The sequence below is a fragment of the Natator depressus genome, chromosome 3 (assembly GCF_965152275.1).
Source record: "Natator depressus isolate rNatDep1 chromosome 3, rNatDep2.hap1, whole genome shotgun sequence".
Lineage (NCBI taxonomy): Eukaryota > Metazoa > Chordata > Testudines > Cheloniidae > Natator > Natator depressus.
The window spans coordinates 47,671,511-47,690,745 of NC_134236.1; the positions used below are offsets into that span (position 1 = coordinate 47,671,511).

At 45.0% G+C, this 19,235-nt stretch overlaps 1 protein-coding gene across 8 annotated transcripts in view; it reads left to right on the forward strand.

The window, feature by feature from the left end:
• The window catches only part of MLIP (muscular LMNA interacting protein), a 168,108-nt gene extending 149,095 nt beyond the window's left edge, over nucleotides 1-19,013 (forward strand). For 6 of the 8 annotated variants that reach the window (XM_074947830.1, XM_074947825.1, XM_074947826.1 and 3 more), the window contains 4 exons: nucleotides 9,824-9,877; nucleotides 12,669-12,830; nucleotides 17,148-17,182; nucleotides 18,719-19,013. In XM_074947830.1, coding sequence (XP_074803931.1) covers nucleotides 9,824-9,877; nucleotides 12,669-12,827 — 213 coding nt within the window. In that variant the 3' untranslated portion in view covers nucleotides 12,828-12,830; nucleotides 17,148-17,182; nucleotides 18,719-19,013. The remainder of the gene's footprint in view (nucleotides 1-9,823; nucleotides 9,878-12,668; nucleotides 12,831-17,147; nucleotides 17,183-18,718) is intronic. The other 2 variants (XM_074947827.1, XM_074947831.1) reach the window with 1 other exon arrangement.
• Nucleotides 19,014-19,235: the final 222 nt, after the last annotated feature.

Consider the following 19,235-nt stretch of genomic DNA (forward strand, 5'->3'; position numbering starts at 1 on the left):
CAATTACTTAGGAGTTGACAAAGAAACTAAGGCTATGTCTATACTGACAGAGTTTTTTCGCCGAGAGTTTGGTCGCTGATAAAAAAAGTGCTTAAAGAAAATTGCTGTTGTGTGTTCACATTGTCTTCCACTGGCGGCACTTGCATCGGCAATGAGAGCAGTGCACTGTGGGTAGCTATCCCACAGTGGAGCTCTCCCCCTTCGGCCGCTAGGTCTTGTGGGAAGGTGCAGGGGATCACGGCAATCATGGGTCTGGGCTCAATGCCCCATGATACACTGCGTTCCATCCCAGCATTCTATGTGCTTCTGTCTTCAGTTTGCGGCATTTCTCAATATCCCTTGTTTTCCGCTTGCCCTGCCACATCTATCTGCAGGAATGGATCCCACACTGATCTCCACTGCTCTGCTAGCTATCACTAGCACATTGTTAATAGCAGTGGAGTTAATCCTGAAGTTATGAAGGCAATGGCAGTCACAGTTGCCTGACGCAGTGTCCAACATGGAAAGCAGCAACATTAGATTGCTTTTGGCATTCACAGAACAGCTGAACACAGTGGAACATCACTTTTGGGCTTGGGAAACTAGCACAGAGTGGTGGGGTCACATCGTTATGCAGGTCTGGGATGATGAGCAGTGGCTACAGAACTTTCAGATGCGGAAAGCCACCTTCCTGGAACTGTGTGCTGAACTTGCCCCAGCCCTTGTGCCCGAGCACAAGGACACCCAAATGAGAGCTACCCTCTTAGTGGAGAAGCATGTGGCAATCGCAGTGTGGAAGCTGGAGACTCCAGACTGCTACCGGTCAGTTGCGAACCAGTTTGGAGTGGGGAAGTCAACTGTTGGGGCTGTGTTAACACAAGTGTGCAAGGCAGTTAATCACATCCTGCTGAGAAAGATTGTGACTCTTGGCAACATGCGTGAAATTGTAGATGGCTTTGCAGAAATGGGTTTCCCTAACTGCAGCGGGGTGATAGATGGCACACATATTCCAAATCTGGCACCGGATGAGCTTGCAATGGAGTACATCAATTGGAAGGGGTACTTCTCCATGATTTTGCAGGCGCTTATGGATCACCATGGGTATTTCACTGAATTTGCATGGAAACAAATGTGGGGTGGTCTGGAAAAATGCATGATGCCCATATCTTTAGGACACTGGCCTGTACAGAAAGCTGCAAGCAGGGACTTTCTTTCCAGACCAGAGGATCACTATAGAGGAAGTCAAAATGCTCATAGTGATCCTGGGAGACCCAGTACACCCCTTAATACCATGGCTCATGAAGCCATACATGGGTGAGCAGTAAGGAGCAGTTCAACAATTTTGGATAGCTTTGCAGAAAGGGACAGCAGTAAGGAGCGGTTCAACAACAGGCTGAGTAGGGGCAGAATGACCGTTGAATGTGTATTTGGCCAATTAAAGGCACAATGGCGATGCCTATATGGCAGGTTAGACGTTAATGAGGAAAATGTTCCCATGGTTATAGCCATGTGTTGCACGCTGCATAATATTTGTGAAAGGAAGAGTGAAAAATTTACCTGGGGTGGACTGCTGAGGCAGAACACCTGGCTGCTAATTTTGAGCAACCACATACCAGGGCTATTGGACAGGTGCAATGTGGGGCAATAAGAATCAGGGATGCCTTGAGGCAACACTTCGAAGATGAAAACTAGTAATGTTTGTTGCTATGCTTGGGACTGCAATGGTTAATTAAATTTGGTATGCTAGGAAGCAGTTGTGATTGTTAAGGCCTAGGATTCAATGTAAGGAATGAATAAAAGTGTGTGTTGATTTGCAGGTGCCATCTGCTATCATAATTTGCATGGAAACAGAGTGCTTATGATTAAAAAAACTTCGCTTTTATTGCCAAATAAAACACAACACCATACGCACACACATAGACACACACCGATTTCTGGTGCGGGAGAAGGTACCGGAGGAGTAGGGAGCTGACTTTCAGAGCTGAGCATAAGTCCAACTTTTGTTTGAAAAGCTGTCTGCTGGGGTGGAGTTTAGAGGAAAGTGCAAAGTGCCAGAAAGCAGAAATGAATGTGCGGGGGGAGTTCATGGAGTGCATGGAAAGGAGTTCTGAATGTGCTGAAGGGGAGGGTGGCGAGCATGCATCTTCTCAGTCTGGACCATTATGAGAGGCTGGAGCATGTCAGTTTGATGCTTCAAAACTTATATCACAGCTGGTAACATATCTATCACTTTCTCAGTGACCATAGGCAAGCACACATGCGGGAGAACACACCAAGCACCGTGAGTGAACCTAGGGGCAGGGGCATTGTTTGTTGCAGAAAAGCAACATGAAAGGGTCATGTGGCACTTATGGGGGGCAACACTCTAAACTTTTCCCACCGTTTGCCATGGGGTGGGTGGGGGGGTTCACTATAGAAGATATCTCATTCCTAAGGGTAAGCAAGGAAGCAGGGGTGCATCTGCTACATGCTTGAAGCTTCTGCCCCGGTCCCTATGCTGCTCGCTTGTGTGCAGCTTTGGTCCTGTCAGGGTTCCTTCCCCACTCTGAGCTCTAGGGTACAGATGTGGGGACCTGCATGAAAGACCCCTTAAGCTTATTCTTACCAGCTTAGGTTAAAAACTTCCTCCAGGTACAAACTTTGCCTTGTCCTTGAACCCTATGCTGCCACCACCAAAGTGTTACACAAAGAACAGGGAAAGAACCCACTTGGAAACGTCTTTCCCCCCAAAATCCCCTCAAGCCCTACACCCCTTTTCCTGATGAAGGCTTGATAAAAATCCTCACCAATTTACATAGGTGAACACAGAGCCAAACCCTTGGATCTTAAGAACAATCTGCGCACTTGGTTCCAGGAGGAAAGCCAAAAGGAAAACAAACAAAACACTACTCCTGTCCTAATACCTGCTTCTGTTCCTCAATTTTAATTCTGTGGCCAATGTGATGTGTCTCCAATTCCGTTTCCATTAAACCTTGGAAGCTAAAGTACGTATAGAAGATGGGAAACAAAAGCCAGTTTCTAGTAGAAATGGTTCTGTAGGGTGGAATTCCAGCACAGGGCAATATTTTCCTTAGTCAGACCAAAAAAATTGGAAGTGACCACAGGAATTATTTTGCTGATTAGAAAGCCGTTGAGCAGGAAAATAGAAATAAATGCCTTGAATGAGGCCAATCAAGCAAACTTTTGTGGGCAAGAGAGCTACAAAGGAAACAAATATGATACCTTGATTCTTCTTTGTTGAAAAGATGGACCTGAATCAACCCCGCAGATTCAAACACTCCCAAACTCTGGAAAAACTCAGGATGTTTCAGAACATCATCGATGCTCGCTCTATTGATACTAAACTGAGCCAAAGACCCAGAACAAACAACCATGAGCTCTAGGGAAGCTTAGCTTTAGGTGCATATATAAACTTTGCATCTTTGGCCTGTTGGAATGTAGAAGCTTCCAGAGAATTCCCCCCTATTATTTGGCATATAAATAAGTCTTCAGGGATTCTAAGAAAAAGAAAACAGCAGAGAGACCTGAGACACCTTTGGAAACGTCACATTTCAAAGAACAAATGGGTGCAATTAAAATTCACTTTAGTTTTATTAGTAGTATTGATGTAATTTGGACTCTGAAATGTGGTCTTAATTATCTCTACTTTCAACTACAATTAAAAAGCTCATAAAATACAACTAGTCCTGGTCAAATTCCAAGTTTGTAATTTTAGCCTGATTTTAAGGATAAGAAGAATAATTCCCTATCTCACAAGGGGGGGTTCTGAGGCTTAATTAGGTTTGGTTTTTTTTGGAAAGCACTTTGAGCTTCTCTGATGGGAAGGCCTATTTGCTGTAAGTGGAAAGTACAGTGTTATTTTGTAACTACTGACCTTCTCTCTGTGCTGTGAGCTCAGAGGTGGGCAAACTATGGGCCACATCTGGCCCGCAGGGCTGTCCTGCCCGGCCTTTGAGCTCCCAGGCGGGGAGGCTAGCCCCCGGCCCCTCCCTGGCTGTTCCCCCTCCCCTGCAGCCTCACCTTGCCACGCCGCCAGCACTCTGGCCCACTGCTCCTGCCGGGCAGCATGGCAGTGTGGCTGGCTTCAGCCGGGCAGTGAGGCTGTGAGCTCCTGGTGCTCTGAGCAGCATGGTAAGGGGGCAGGGAGTGGGGGGGGGTTGGATAAGGGGCAGGGGGTCCTGGGGGGCAGTCAGGGGACAGGGAGCAAGGGGAGTTAGATGGGGTGGTTGGATGGGGCGGAGGTTCTGCGGGGGGTGGTGGTCAGGGGATGGGGAGCAAGGGGGGTTGAATAGGCAAGGGAGCCCAAGGGGGCCTGTCAGGGGGCGGGGGTGTGTGGATAGGGGTTGGGACAGTCAGGGGACGGGGAGCAAGGGGGGTTGGTTAGAGGGTGGGGTCCTGGGAGAGTGGTTAGGGGCGGGGGGTCCCAGGAGGGGGCGGTCAGGGGACAAGGAGCGAGGGGGGTGGATGGGTCAGGGGTTCTGAGGGGGGCAGTCAGGGGGAAGGAAGTGAGAGGGGATGGATAGGGGGTGGGGGCCAGGCTGTTTGGGGAGGCACAGCCTTCCCTACCTGGCCCTCCATACAGTTTTGCAACCCCAATGTGGCCCTCGGGTGAAAAACTTTGCCCACCCCGTCTTAGAGGCATCACAACAGAAATGGGTACTGAAGAGGGATTTGAAAGAAGAGACGGTGAAACCAAGAGGCTTGCATGAGCCCACAGTGAGACACAATCCGTGCCCCTGCTCTGAAGCTTAGTCTAAATGCACAAGGCAGATAAAGGGTAGGAGGGCAAAGAGAGACCCGGACAAGGGATTTGACTCCCCACTGTCAGACAGCACATTAGTGGCCAAGTCAGGTCTCTGGATTTCAAATCCAATGCCATAGCCACTAGGCCACATGGGGTCTCCAGTGACAGTGCTTAAGGCTTTTTATACTTCAGAAGTTGGAAATAGGGTACTATTATTGGACGCACAATCCACTGAAGTCTCAATACCAGGGGTGGGCAAACTTTTTTTCCCCTGACTGCCCTGACCCCTATCCACATCCCCGCCCCCTGACAGGCCCCCCGGGACTCCCATGCCCTATTCAACCCACCCTGTTCCCCGACCCCGGACTGCCCCACCCCAGAACCTCTGCCCCATCCAACCGCCCCCTGCTCCCTGTCCCCTAACTGCTCCCTGGGACCGCCTATCCAACGCCCTTTGCTGCTGCGCACCGCCACTGCCGCCCCCTTACCATGCTGCTCAGAGCGGTAGGAGCTCGCAACCCCACTGCCTGGACGTAGTCAGCTGCGCTTCCCGCATAGCGGTGTAACTGCGGGGGAGAGGGGACAGCAGGGGTGGGGCCAGGGGCTAGCCTCCCCGGCCAGGAGCTCAGGGGCTGGGCAGGACAGTCCCACGGGCCTGAACGTTTGCCCTCCTCTGCTCAATACCGTATTATCATTATTTCCTTTATTCTTTCACTGAAATATTCATTAAGCAGTTAAGTCTTTGTTCATTCCCACTCTGCCTCACCTGCTTCCCTTAAATTAAAGCCATTAGTACAGCATATGCACTGGTAGTATGTATAGAAAGCTCAGGGATAAGTTCTGGAGTGTATTCTTTCCCTGCGTGAGTTCCTCGTGCACTTTGGCTTTTCACTTTTACAAGAAGGCACACAAATGAGAGTAAGAGAAGGAGACAAAGATGGGTGTGGTGGTAGGGAGATTGGGATTATTGTGGGGGGGCCAAGGAGGGACATAGGGGATGAGATTTAGGGAGTAGAACAGGGCAGATTTGTGCCTGGGCTTGGAGAAGAAACTTAAAGATGAGTGGGCAGTAAGTATTGAGAAGAGACGGTAGGACAAGGGAATAGTACTAAAAGCACATTTTTCTTAGGTTAGCTATGTGCACAGTTTGTACATAGTGGGTTTTTTTTCTTAATGGAGACAAATGATAGTCACAGTCTCAGCTTTCCACCTTCCCCATCAACTGCTTTTTTTGCACACGCTGTGGGTGTTTCATACTCCCCAGAGTACTTACTTGCTGTCTGGTAGGAAAATGGAAAGCAATCCATCTACAGCAACCACCCACATTGATTGCACAGTCCTTGCAAAATAACATGTGTGTGACACACTCTATATGATTTTATAAAAATATGCTAATGAGTGTGAATACTGTATAATGTAACTGGAATATGCTTCATGCAAAAGGTCTCTTGTAAAGTATCATTACAAAGATTATAATCTACTGAGTGTCGTCATCCTATTTGTATAAATGTATCACTCTTGTATCTGAAACTAGAAATATAAAATGTAACTCTGAGGGCCTATTGTAATTATGCAAAGTGTGGGCCATTAATGGTGGTTTGGAATCTTGATGTCTCCCATTAACCAGGACAATCTAGATGGCTCTGTTTCACTTGTAAGTCTTCCTGTATATGGGTGTGCTGGCAAGTGGGTAATGAAGTCTTACGGTGACATGTGATCATGTCACCTGAACTGGAATCCAACTTTAACCTGGTGCTTTCCATTGAGATGGAGGGGGCGGGAACCCAGAGAGGGACAAAGGATTCCCGTCTTATGCAAAAGATATGTAAGTGGGTGGAACAGAACAAAGTGAGGCAGCCATCATGAGGAATCCCTTAGTTACAACCTGAGCTGGAACAAGGGCTGTACCAGGGGAAAGGATTGTGCCCAGACTAGGAAGGTGTCCAGTCTGTGAAAGAAACTTATTGAAGCATCTCTAAGGGTGAGATTTTCTGTATTCAGTTTTATTAATGTACTAGACTTAGACTTCTGTGTTTTATTTTATTTTGCTTGGTAATTAACTTTGTTCTGTCTGTTACTACTTGGAAGCACTTAAATCCTACTTTCTGTATTTAATAAAATCACTTTTTACTTATTAATTAACCCAGAGTATGTATTAATACTTGGGGAGGCAAACAGCTGTGCATATCTCTCTATCAGTGTTATAGAGGGTGAACAATTTATGAGTTTACCCTGTATAAGCTTTATACAGGGTAAAACGGATTTATTTAGGGTTTGGACCCCATTGGGAGTTGGGCATCTGAGTGTCAAGGACAGGAACACTTCTGTAAGCTGCTTTCAGTTAAGCCTACAGCTGTTAGGGGATGTGGTTCAGACCTGGGTCTGGGTTTGGAGCAGGCTAGTGGGTCTGGCTCAAACCAGGCACGGCACTGGAGTCCTAAGCTGACTGGGCAGGAAAGCAGGGGCAGAAGTAGTCTTGGCACATCAGGTGGCAGCTCCCAAGGGGGTTTCTGTGATCCCACCCATCACAGTGGTGTAGTCGAGCAGGATCTATGCACAGCTGATTGCTTTGAGATACTGGTCGTGATTTTAAGTGAGTTTTAAGTGTGGTGGCTGGAGACCAGATAAAGTGGTTACTGGTTTGTTATTTTCTGGTTGCTTATTTCGGGTAAGGGAAGTAGGGACAGAAAAAGAAGCAAAATAAGTAAGAGGGAAGATCAGAATAAGCTAAAACTGCACGGGTTGCAAATTGCCCAGAAAGGCTGAACACTGGGTGTTGTGAAAGTCTCTTTTAACTAAGAAGCCCCTGATCTGAGTGCATCTCAGTTTCAATGAACTGCAGATGGGTGTGGCCCAACCTCTGTGTCTGTGCTGAAGCTGACTGGAGTGTCTTAAAGTAGCAAGACAGGAATGCAGGGGTGCCTGTTCTGGCAGGAGGGGGTTCTCTGTGGTATCCCAACTCATCGAGTGATGGTCTAAAGGGAAAACTAATGGAAATTGATGTGCTAAGGCTGCCCTGGAAAAGGCTGCCCTGGAAAAATAAAAGGCTGCCCACCAGCAAACCCTGGACTTAAAAGACAAAGTAATTAAGACCCAGAAGCATGAACTGGCTGTAATGGAGTGGAAGAGGTGCACAGAGACATGTATCCTGGAGCTGGAAGTTGGGGTCCTGGTGACTGCTGTGGTGGGAACAAACCCAAAGGACTCTCTCACCGGAAGCAAGCCCAACCTGAGTGAAGCGGGGGGCGGATTTTGTTGGCCAGTAAAAGGTCTGTCATTGCTGGTAGCTGTGAGCCCACAGCTGGATCAGGGTCTCTTTCCCTTTTGGGGAATACAGGAATGTCTGCCCCAGAGGGGAGCCCAAAGAGGAATTTTAAGTATACTGCCTCCGCCATGGTCAGTGTCCAAGTCTCTGGCAGTAAGTTCAGGAGGAGGGTGTGACACACTATATGATCTTATAAAAAATATGCCAATGAGTGTGAATATAATGTAACTGGAATATGCTTCATGCAAAAGGTCTCTGGTAAAGTATCATTACAAATCTTATAATCAGCTGAGTGTGGTCATCCTATTTGTATAAATGTATCACTCTTGTATCTGAAACTAGAAATATACAATTAACTCTGAGGGCCTATTGTAATTATGCAAAGTGTGGGCCATTAATGGTGGTTTGGAAACTTTTCATGTGCTGTAATGTTTATACTGCTTACTGTATTTTTCACTCCATGCCTCTGATGAAGTGGGTTTTAGCCCACAAAAGCTTATGCCCAAATACATTTGTTAGTCTCTAAGGTGCCACGAGGACTCCTCGTTGTTTTTGCTGACACAGAGCAGTGATTTTGACACACTGAAAACTGGGTTTATATAAAGCTAAATCCATAAAACCAATCCATTCAGAGAACTTTACTGAACAAAATTAAAAATATGAGATCTGTATTTCATCTGATTATTAAAACATTGCAGTCCTGTGAACCTACCATTATCTCTGTATGGTTTGGCTTATGTATTTGCTTCGGGCCTGATCCAAAGCCCCGTGAAGTCACTGGGAGTCTTTACATTAATTTAAATGGAGTTTGGATCAGGTCTTCAGTACTCAGATACAAATCACACAATGTTAAAGAATCACCATGACACAAACCCTCCCTCTGAATGTACTAATAATTGTTCAATGGTATTTTTAGTTAAAGAATTATAAGACTAGTGTCTTTGAAAGCCAAGGTTAAGGAGAGCTCTCCTGGGAGCTGTTTAGGAAGGTGTAAATGCTAAGTGTTGGAAATAAAATGATTAGAGTTCTAAGTACCTGCACGTGCATTGTCTCATACTATACCTTCCCTTTACATAGTCATTTGTCCTTGCTAGGATTCTGACTGAGTCATTTCAGAGTGACGAGTGCTTTTTTAAATGATATGACAATGTGATTAGATGGAAACTAGCGTATATCTTGGGCCAGAGATTTTCAAAGGAACAAAGAGTTCACTTCACTCTGCACAGAGAGTGAAAGTGTGATTGTAGCACAGATAGGCATACCCATGCTAGCTGTAACGTAGCTAGCATGGATAACAATAGTGATACAAAGTGGCACAAGCTGGCTAGCAACCTGAGCACATATCTAGGGTCCTTGCTCCACCCATGGTTTATACTCAGGCAGCTAGCCCATGCTGAAACCTGTACCACCATTTTAGTCTACTACTAGTAGTACTTGTGCTTTAATCTAGCTAGCATTGGTATGCTAGGGTGAGACAGATGTCCCGATTTCTTAGGGACAGTCCTGATATTTGGGGCTTTTTTTATATAGGCGCCTATTACCCTCCACCCCCCGTCCCGATTTTTCACACTTACTATCTGGTCACCCTACGGTAGGCCCACCCATGCTACAATCACACCTTCACTTGCAGTGTAGACATACCCTAAGAGCAGTTAGGTGCCCAGAAACCACTGAAAGTCAGTGGGAACTGGGTACGTAGCTGCCCTGTGCATGTTAGTTGTTAAGGCACTTTGATGATGTTGTTCAGATGTCTACTAAAATTTAACTTATAACTGAATATTTTTTCACTTACTCTCTCGCTCTCTCGTGACATCCTTGGCATCTTGGCTCTGCAGCCCAGTCATCCCATAGTGCCTATTCCAGAAAACAAAGCACTCAGCTCCAAGGAGGTAACTGAATGACATTTACATTTTATTACTACAGGCATGCTATCTATGAGCACCAGCTCAGACTGGCTTTTGCAGTTAACATAACATATGGTGGCCTCAGAGGTACAAAAAGTGTACCAGCAGAAAGGATTTTGGCCCAACACATGGACTGTGTAAATGGCTGTGTTTCACTGCTATTAACAAACAAATATAGTGTGGTTTTGGATCCTGTGTTCTTCGAGAAGCTCAGGTAGCATTGTGGTCCATGTTTCTGATTTGTGCTTGTGGAAGGTTAAATGACTCAGAATGAGAACTAGTAAAACATACACAGGGAGCTCCATCTGAAACCCCAGCATTTCCCACTCTGCAGTGACTGTGGTAAAGCAGTAGCTCCTGTTCTAAAATACCGGAAGATACTGCTCTTACAGCAGCTCCTGGGGGGTATGAACATGCTGAACTTGGGAGAACACCTACAGAACCCTCTTTTAAAATACGGGGACAACAGGCAGCTTGCTACAGCATGTGTTGCCCAGCATCATTTCCTCAGCTAAAGTAAAATTCAGTAACAGTGTATTATAAGGATTGAGTGGACTAGGTCTTGCATTTGCTGGGGAATGGATTTAATGAACTAATATAGGTCTCTTTAATCTCTAAGCTGTATGAACCTGATGCGTACCATCCCAGATTAGTCACACTTCATATGAGAGCTGATGCTTTCCTCTACATGCTGCTCTTGGGACAGAACATAATAATAATAATACCTAGCTCTTATATAGTGCGTTTCATCAGTAGATCTCAAAGCACTTTACAAAGGAGATCAAGATCATTATTCCCATTTTATAGATGGAGAAACAGAGGCACAGAGAGGGGAAGTAACTAACCCAAGGTCACCCAGTGAGCCAGTGGCTGAGCTGGGAATAGAAACCAGGTCTCCTGAGACCCAGTCTAGTGCTCTAGCCACTAGGCCAGTATTTTTCAAAGTTTGGGTTGCAACCCAGTACGGGGTTGCGGCATATAAGGCACTGGGTCACCTTGCTTAGCACCCAGGGACCCTAGGGGCTCTGGTCAGCATCGCTAAAAGTCCTGTTGGCGGTGCTGCCCGGCTAAGGCAGACTAGTGCCTACCTGTTCCGACACCACGCTGTGCCCTGGAAGTGGCCAGCAGCAGATCTGGCTTCTAGGCAGAGGAGCCACAGGGCTCCACGCACTACCCCTGCCCCAAGCACTGGCTCTGCACTCCCATTGGCTGATTTCTGGCCAATGGAAGCTGGGGGGGAGTGGCAGTGCCTGCACGCGAGAGCCATGTGAGGCTGCTTGCGTGCCTCCACTTAGGAGCTGAACCTGCTGCTGGCTGCTTTCGGGGGGACAGGAGGGAAGCCTGCCTCTGCATCCTGGCTGCGCCGCTGACCGGGAGCTGCCAGAGGTAAGTTCATGCCCCAACCCCGTACCCCAATCCCCTGCTCCAGTCCTGAGCCCCATCCCAAACCCCTCATCCCTGGCCCCACCCCAGAGCCTGCACCCCCAGCCCAGAGCCCTGACCCCCTCCTGCAAATTCCCTTCTCCCTCTTGCCATACTCTCCAGCAGTGTAAGAGGAGGAGGAGAGCGCGGAGGGCTAAGCTGCTGCAAGCTGAATTTCTCCCTACCAGTGCTTTCTATCCAGCCCCAGCTTGGAGTTTGAGCAGCCAGTACTGGGAGGGAACCAGGGGCCCGCTGACTCTCAGCTCTCCTAGGGTTAACCCACTCAGGCCCAATTTGATTTTCTCTGACTTTTTAATAAATCTTATTTTTAACACGATGTGACTTGTGGACTGTGGGCTAGCTAACTTCACAAAGACCCTCCTGGGAGAGAGCAAAGTCCTTCAATGCCTAGGAAGAAGTAGAGAGTGTACAAGGTGTGCCTAGAGTCCCCCATTCAGCATCAGTCAGAAGGATACAGACAGAGGTGTCCTCTTCCATTGAGGTTCATTGCCAAAGGCTGCTGCAGGGGGCACACACAAACGGAGAAGCCTGAGGACCAAGAAAGTGACATAAGTTGTGGTGGTGCAGGAAATAGTCCCTTTATCCCAGTCCTGCAGCTGGCCAGGACCTGGCCCTGGTGCAACTAAGAGAAACCTCAGCACTCTTCTAAATTGCACTGACTCGTAATGACTCCCTTGGGACATTCCGCTGGATGGGGTCTTGCTGGAATGTGGCAGCATTGTGGCCTTGCCTCCTATTACCTGGAGACTCACCCTATCCTTGGGAATCCCCATCTGAAGAATTATGCAGCTTTCTGCCTCCTTTTCACTGCAGTGAGAAAGAGGAGCCAGGACCTGGCCCAGCATGTTTTAAGGTACAGGAATTAAGCATCTGTTTTACTAGTACTTTTTTAGAAAGTTAAGAAATACACCACCAACTTTTCCTAATAGTATAGACTATGGGTGTCAGGCAATCAACTGAGAAGACCAACATTGCTCTTTCTGCTGTAATGAGCACCCCAGACCCTGCTGTCTCCTGTCTCTGCTCTCACCAGTAGGGTTCTCTATATCTACAATCATCTATAACTACATTTTTAAAAAAAGACGCATGATATGATGAGAAGAAATCAGTTGTATCAGCATGAGAATAAGGAAGTTTGAATAGTCTGGTGCTGTAGGAAACACCAACAACTTTGTCTTTTTTTTTTTTTTTTGGATGAGGCAGAGTGTGTGCGTGATTGCCAGCCCCTCATTTTGTAACTCATTTTATTTTCCCCCAAGGGAAATGTTAATTTTAAAAAAAGGTCCCAAGCTGGATTCAGAATAACTGTGTTTTATTTTTCATGCCACTTTAGTTTCATTCTGCAGTAGCACCAAGTAAATCAGATTTGCCTCCCACCTGTGAAAGCAAAAAGACAAGCAAAGGAAAACTTCCAGGCAGCGAAAGCCCTCTCTGCACTGAACGCTTTTCACTCAGCGTGGACGTGGGGGATGCTCCTGCAAAAACCAGCTAATAGGTACAGCAGTAATTGTAATTAGTTGTCATCATATGCTACTGTACCCCAGTCTATAGTGTGCCAGGGTTATGATGCACATATTATATTACAGTTACTCTAATAATGCCTTGAACTGAGTCTGGCTATTGAATCTCTGAAAATCATATCCACATGGAGTCATAAAGCTTCTGCAGGCATTGAGCATGTGTGCTTATCATCATCATATTAAAACATATAAGGGTCTTGGAATTCTGTTATAATGACAGCCTAGGTATATCTGATCTTTCCTGAGTTAATGCATTTGTTATTCTGTCTGTGATCTCAATGGATATGTCTACACCGCGATTAGATACCCGTAGCTAGCCTGGGTCAGCTGACTCAGGCTCTCAGTGCTTGGGCTGGGGGGTTGTTTCATTGTTGTGTAGACTTCTGGGCTTGGTCTGGAGCCTGGATTCCAGGACTCTATGGGGTGGGAGGGTCCGAGAGTTCAGGCCTAAGCCAAGATGTCTACAAAGCAATGAAACAGTCCCACAGACCCAGCCCCATGAGCCTGAGTCAGCTGGCTTGAGCCAACTGTAGGTTTTTCTTTGCTGTGTAGACAGATCCCATGAAGTCCTGGGACCCTGGTTCTGAGCCCTGGGTTAGCATGATTTGTGTGTAGATGGAGGTAAGGTTTGAGCACACACACACACACACGCGCGCATACACACAGAGAGAAAAGGGGCAAATCCTGGCTCCATTGACTTATCTGTAGCCAGGATCTAACCCATCATGTCACAGTCATTCATGTAAGTTCATGAGACTTTAAGCAAGGAGGCCCAGCCCTGCTCTCACTGTAGCCAGGGGCAATATTTCATGACTGAATTTAATGGGAAAAGTTGTGCAATGTATAAACCCTATGGAAGTCTGAATATAGGCCATGGTGCTATTGTTCATTACTCTTAGGACATGTCTACAGAGTACTTTACCAGTATAGGAATACCAGTATACTATGGGTATGTCTACACTACCCACTTTACAGTGCGGCCGTGGCAGCACTGTGATGTGGGCAGTGTAGACACACTTTAATGCCCGGGGAGAGCTCTCCCGGCGATAAAAAAAACCAAACAAAAACCCACCCCAAACGAGCGGTGGTAGCTTTATCGCCGGGAGCACAGCTCCCGGCGATAAAGCACTGTCTATACTGGTGCTTTTCAGCACTAAAACTTTTGTCGCTCAGGGGGGTGTTTTTTCACACCCCGGAACGACAAAACTTTTAGCGCTGAAAGTGGCAGAGTAGACACAGCGTAAACCAGCAAAGCGCTCCTAGTGCAGATGCAGGTGTACTGCACTGTGTATCAGTATTATTTATTTCAACCCCACATGAGCAAAGCACAGCTTTGATGGTCCAGCTGCATCTTCACTACAGGCTTCTGCCAGCACAGCTATTTTGGTCAGGGATGTGAGAGGTGTGATTGACATCTAACCAACACAGCGGTACCACCGGAAGTCTGTAATATAGACATCGCCTCAATCTTTATTTACCTAAGGGATGTTTCAGGTCAAAGACCAGCATTAATTAATCATAATAATTAATAGGTTCTCTATATATGGAATCTAACATAGAGTAAGATGTGTCCATCACATAATAGGCATAATATACTATGGACCAAATTTTGAAAATTTTCTAATGTTTAACCCAGAGTCCAGTTTTAGAGGCATAGTGCTATTCTAACAATTAACGGTGGGCACAAATGATAGCAGTTGCACCCTTAATTATCTACCTTGTGGGCAAAATCCCAGAGTTAGGCGAAAACTATCATTCTAGAGGGCCTAATTTCAGTGCCAAAATATGGATTTAAGAGCCCACTTTTCTTTTGTCTCCAAGTGACCTCTCTTGCACTTGATGCTAGGCTGGAATAGGATGGCTACTCCCCCTCCATCCTGTACAAGCCTAGGTTTGTGGTGAAATGAGTAGTCAGGGGGCAGACAAGATGAGCGAGCACCAGACCTGCAGTATCAACAAACAGGGTTTCCATGATGCAGACCAGCTCAGGTGCCTTTTTTGTGTTGATAAAGGCTACTGCAGTAGTCTCAATATAGCCATGTGCTGGGGCCTTCCCTCTCCACTAAGATGTTCCCAACTCTTACAATGTCTAGCGAGGCAGGAATCATTCCAACGCCCAGATTTATGCCAGCACCTCTGTTAAGAGTGTAAAAACTGTGTCATTGCAAAGAGGCAATGGGAGTATAACATACATTTCAAATGCCTAAAAAGAACTATGCCTCCATCAAACACAATCTTGGCTGTCTCTTAAACCTCAGCTCTTTAGTTCTGTGTTAATTTGCTTTGGGCTCTGGCCGATTCTTATGTGCAAAGCAGACTCGTAGGCCCCACACACTAAGACTGCTCCCTGGTCCTGTCCCCAAGCTCCAAGCTCAGCCCCTCAGCCTGCTGTGTCCTGCAGCTCAGCACATGCCCTCTTCTATAGTCTACACTTTCCAAAAAGGCAATCTCACCCTCCGGACAGAGGACAGTTGGCAGCAGGAATTAGGGCTGGGATTTCCTGACAGCTCTATAGCCAGCCAGGGTTCCTGGAGGGCATGTGAGGTCAGCATCTCCTACTGGAGATCAGGGGGTAGGGCAGTCTTCACAGCACTGCTGCTGCTGATCTGTGGAGTCTGGGCTCCATCGCTGTATATAAGGGGCTATTAAGCAGTAAGATGTTCATAGATACTATTGTGGAGACCACAATAATGGATTTAGGCAATATGTGGCAGCAGATAGCAGGACAAAGAGTAGCTGTAATACACACCCACAAAACACAACCCAAAGGAACAAACAAACCTGCCCTCAACCCCATGAGATACTTTTTAAAGTACAGAGACCCCTGAGCACAATGGCTTCCAGAATGTGAAGTGTATTTTTTTCACTCTTTATTTTGATAAAATATTATTATGAACTGCTATGGGTTGAGTTAAAACCTTATTGAGAATAATAACTCATCCTCCAATTAACCTAAATGCAAGGATAAATTAATCCCAATCCTCCACCTAAAACAAAGGTGTTGTGGACTGTTGCAGGTGGGCTTTGGCTGAATAATGAGATTTTCTGTTGGGAAGTGGCGGGGAGGGAAGGCGGAACACTGAACTAGAGAGAGACAGAGACAGAGACAGCCTGAAGAAATCCAAGCAGAAGCCTTTAAGCATGATGCAATCCTGAGGGAAACCTCGAGAGAGATTCTAGGTCAGGGGTGCTGGCTGAAAAGAAGCATGGGCCTGTAAGCTAAGAAACTGCTCCTTTTTGCCTTTGGTTCCTCCTGCATTCTCAGGTGCAGGATTTTGTACATTCCTTGTAAATAAAGAAGATTGTATCCAAGTAAATTCTAGGCTCCATCGTCAATTTCTATTCCCAACTGGAACATTCCAAGGCCCTGAACTTTTGACTAGCTGCTCAGGTCAAAAAGGGGTAACGCTCTTTTGGGTCAAACTGTATCATCCCTCCCTGAAGCAAAACTTCCATTGACACCAGTGCATTCTGACTGAGCAAGGCCTGCAGCACTAGGTCTACTCAACATTTCTGTAACAATTTAGCTAAATGAAAATATAATGAACCTCTAAAAGAACACTAAAAGTATGAGCCTCCACCACTTAAGCTAAAGGACTAAGACCCTCGGGTATTAACTGTAGCAGGCTCATTATCTTTTTTAATGGACCAGCCTCTAGAGGGGGACAATGGCGTACATTCTCCTAGTGTGCATTAAAAAGCAAGTAGGAACAAATTATGTTCATTTGCATCTGTGTAAATCTCAAATAAATCCACTGAGATCAATGGAATTACTCTGTATCTACAAGAATGTAATAGAGCAGAATTTGTTCAATACTCTTTGCCAGCTTCAATGACATTTAGGAATTGTACATGCTTTAGGAAAGCAGAAAATTAGTTATCGTTATTAGTATATTGTGATGCAAGGCTATTATTAGGACATCATAATATTAGAGGAAAAAATAAGTATTGCTTTATACTTCTGTATTTTTATATTTTGTATTCCTAAAATATTGTCTAGATTAAAAATTACAGGGAAGACGTTATTTAGCCACTTTCCACAGTCAGTTCAAATGCAAAATCTCTGAAAAGTGTGAAACACCAGCATGTCATCCTAACTGCCATACCCCTAAATTAATAGTTTGGTGATCATGAGTGCAGAGAACTTCGTTTTTAAAAAGATGAGACTGTCCTTGTATGGGTAAAGTTATCCACACACAAAGTGTTTGCAAGATTAGGCCTATATACCATACTGCAGCTTCTGTTCTTTTCTGCACATCATTTTCTCTCTTCCCCATTTTTGTCTCCTACAGCTTGCCAATGAGAGAGCTTCTGTCCAGCTGCCAGGGCAAGTATTAAATTTTTTCTTAAACTGTCTTGGTTACAATCTGACCACTAAAATGTATGCACAACTAAAGCTAGGCAAACTGTTTCAGCTGAATCTTATTTCCAGCAAAAAAGTGAAGATCAACTGAAACATTTTGAAAATTTGTGTCAATTTCATTGAATAATTCTTATTCTTATTGTTATTTGATTAGCCACATGCTGAAAAACTTTTGTTTGGGGTTGGCCCCAGATGATTTTTTCCCAGTTTTTTGGAACTGTCAGCTGCCTGAAAAATGAGTTATACTAACAGCTCTACTACCCACAACTTTAACTTCACTTTAAGAAAGTTTTCTGTGTTCACGTAATATAATAGAATGTTTTAGCTGTATATTTTTTCTTACCCAAATTGAACTAATTAAGATTATGTTCTATCTATGACTGACCTTTCCAACAGTATCCATTAACATATAATTCTACTTAATGGCACTCTACAGTTAAAAATAGTCACTTTAAAATATAAACTTAAAGATAATTTGGTAAATCGGTTGCATAATTAAAACAGATGCCTTTTGAATTTCTACTTATTTTTACAGCTTTTATTTCAAATTTTACAGCACCTAAAAGTGAGCTAGGCATGTATTGAAAGTGAGCTCACTTATGTATTCAAAGACATGGTCCCTTCCCCAAATATCTTACAATATACTTTTAGGTGTGACATGAGCAGGAGTAAGCAATAGGGAAGATGAGGTGAAGAATGACAAAGGTTATAGTATTTACTCTAGTTTCAGAGTAGCAGCCGTGTTAGTCTGTATTCGCAAAAAGAAAAGGAGTACTTGTGGCACCTTAGAGACTAACCAATTTATTTGAGCATAAGCTTTTGTGAGCTACAGCTCACTTCATCGGATGCGTTCAGTGGAAAATACAGTGGGAAGATTTATATACATAGAGAACATGAAACAATGGGTGTTACCATACACACTGTAACCAGAGTGATCACTTAAGGTGAGCCATTACCAGCAGGAGAGCGGGGGTGGGGGGGGAGCCTTTTGTAGTGATAATCAAGGTGGGCCATTCCCAGCAGTTGACAAGAACGTCTGAGGAACAGTGGGGGGTGGGGTGGGGGAGATAAACATGGGGAAATAGTTTTACTTTGTGTAATGACCCATCCACTCCCAGTCTCTATTCAAGCCTAAATTAATTGTATCCAGTTTGCAAATTAATTCCAATTCAGCAGTCTCTCTATCTATTTACTCTGTTATGGTTATGCACACATCAGGATAGTTCCATTAAAGTTAATGATTTATTATGGTAAATTAACATAGTTCTTGCAGACAGTACATTATGCTTGTGGGGTGTTCGTCTCTAAGGTGCCAAAAGTACTCCTTTTGTTTTTACAGAACATTGTGTATTTATCAGCCAGAATCTCGGGTGGTGTATATTGGGGTGGCTCTGTTGTCATCAGAGGAGCTATACTTATTTATACCACCTGAGGATCTGGTCCTATGTGGTTTTTGTGTTCTAGTTACATGCATGTGAAAATTCTTCTTTTCTTTTTCAGCTGTATTTTGAAACCTGTTGCAATGCTGAAATGAAATCAATGCCTCAAATGGATTTAAATGTTGTTGTTTTTTCAACGTTGCTTCCTTTTGTATTAACTGCAATGCAGCAGTAGCACTCAGAGATGTTTTTAAGAGATAATCTAGAAGGTACCAGCAAAAAGAGCCCCACAGATACAGAAATGAATGTGGCAAATCTATGTATAGTGTCCTGAAATGTTTGCTGTAGTTTTAATGCATGCCACAAAGCATAGATCACATTTTCTTTAGAAAACAAGTTATATTTTGAAATTAAATAAAGTTAGACTCTGTGTGTGTGTGTGTGTGTGTGTATATATATATATATATATACTGAACAGTGTTTGTTGTGATTCATTTTCTGCATAAATCCATTTCTAAACATTAACTAATGAAGACTAAGACCGCTGGCCTTGCTGGCCACAGAATGTTCCCAGTAACAATACTTTTTTATTTTGGTAACATTTCACCTTCACCTAGTTATGTTCCGTGAAATAGTCA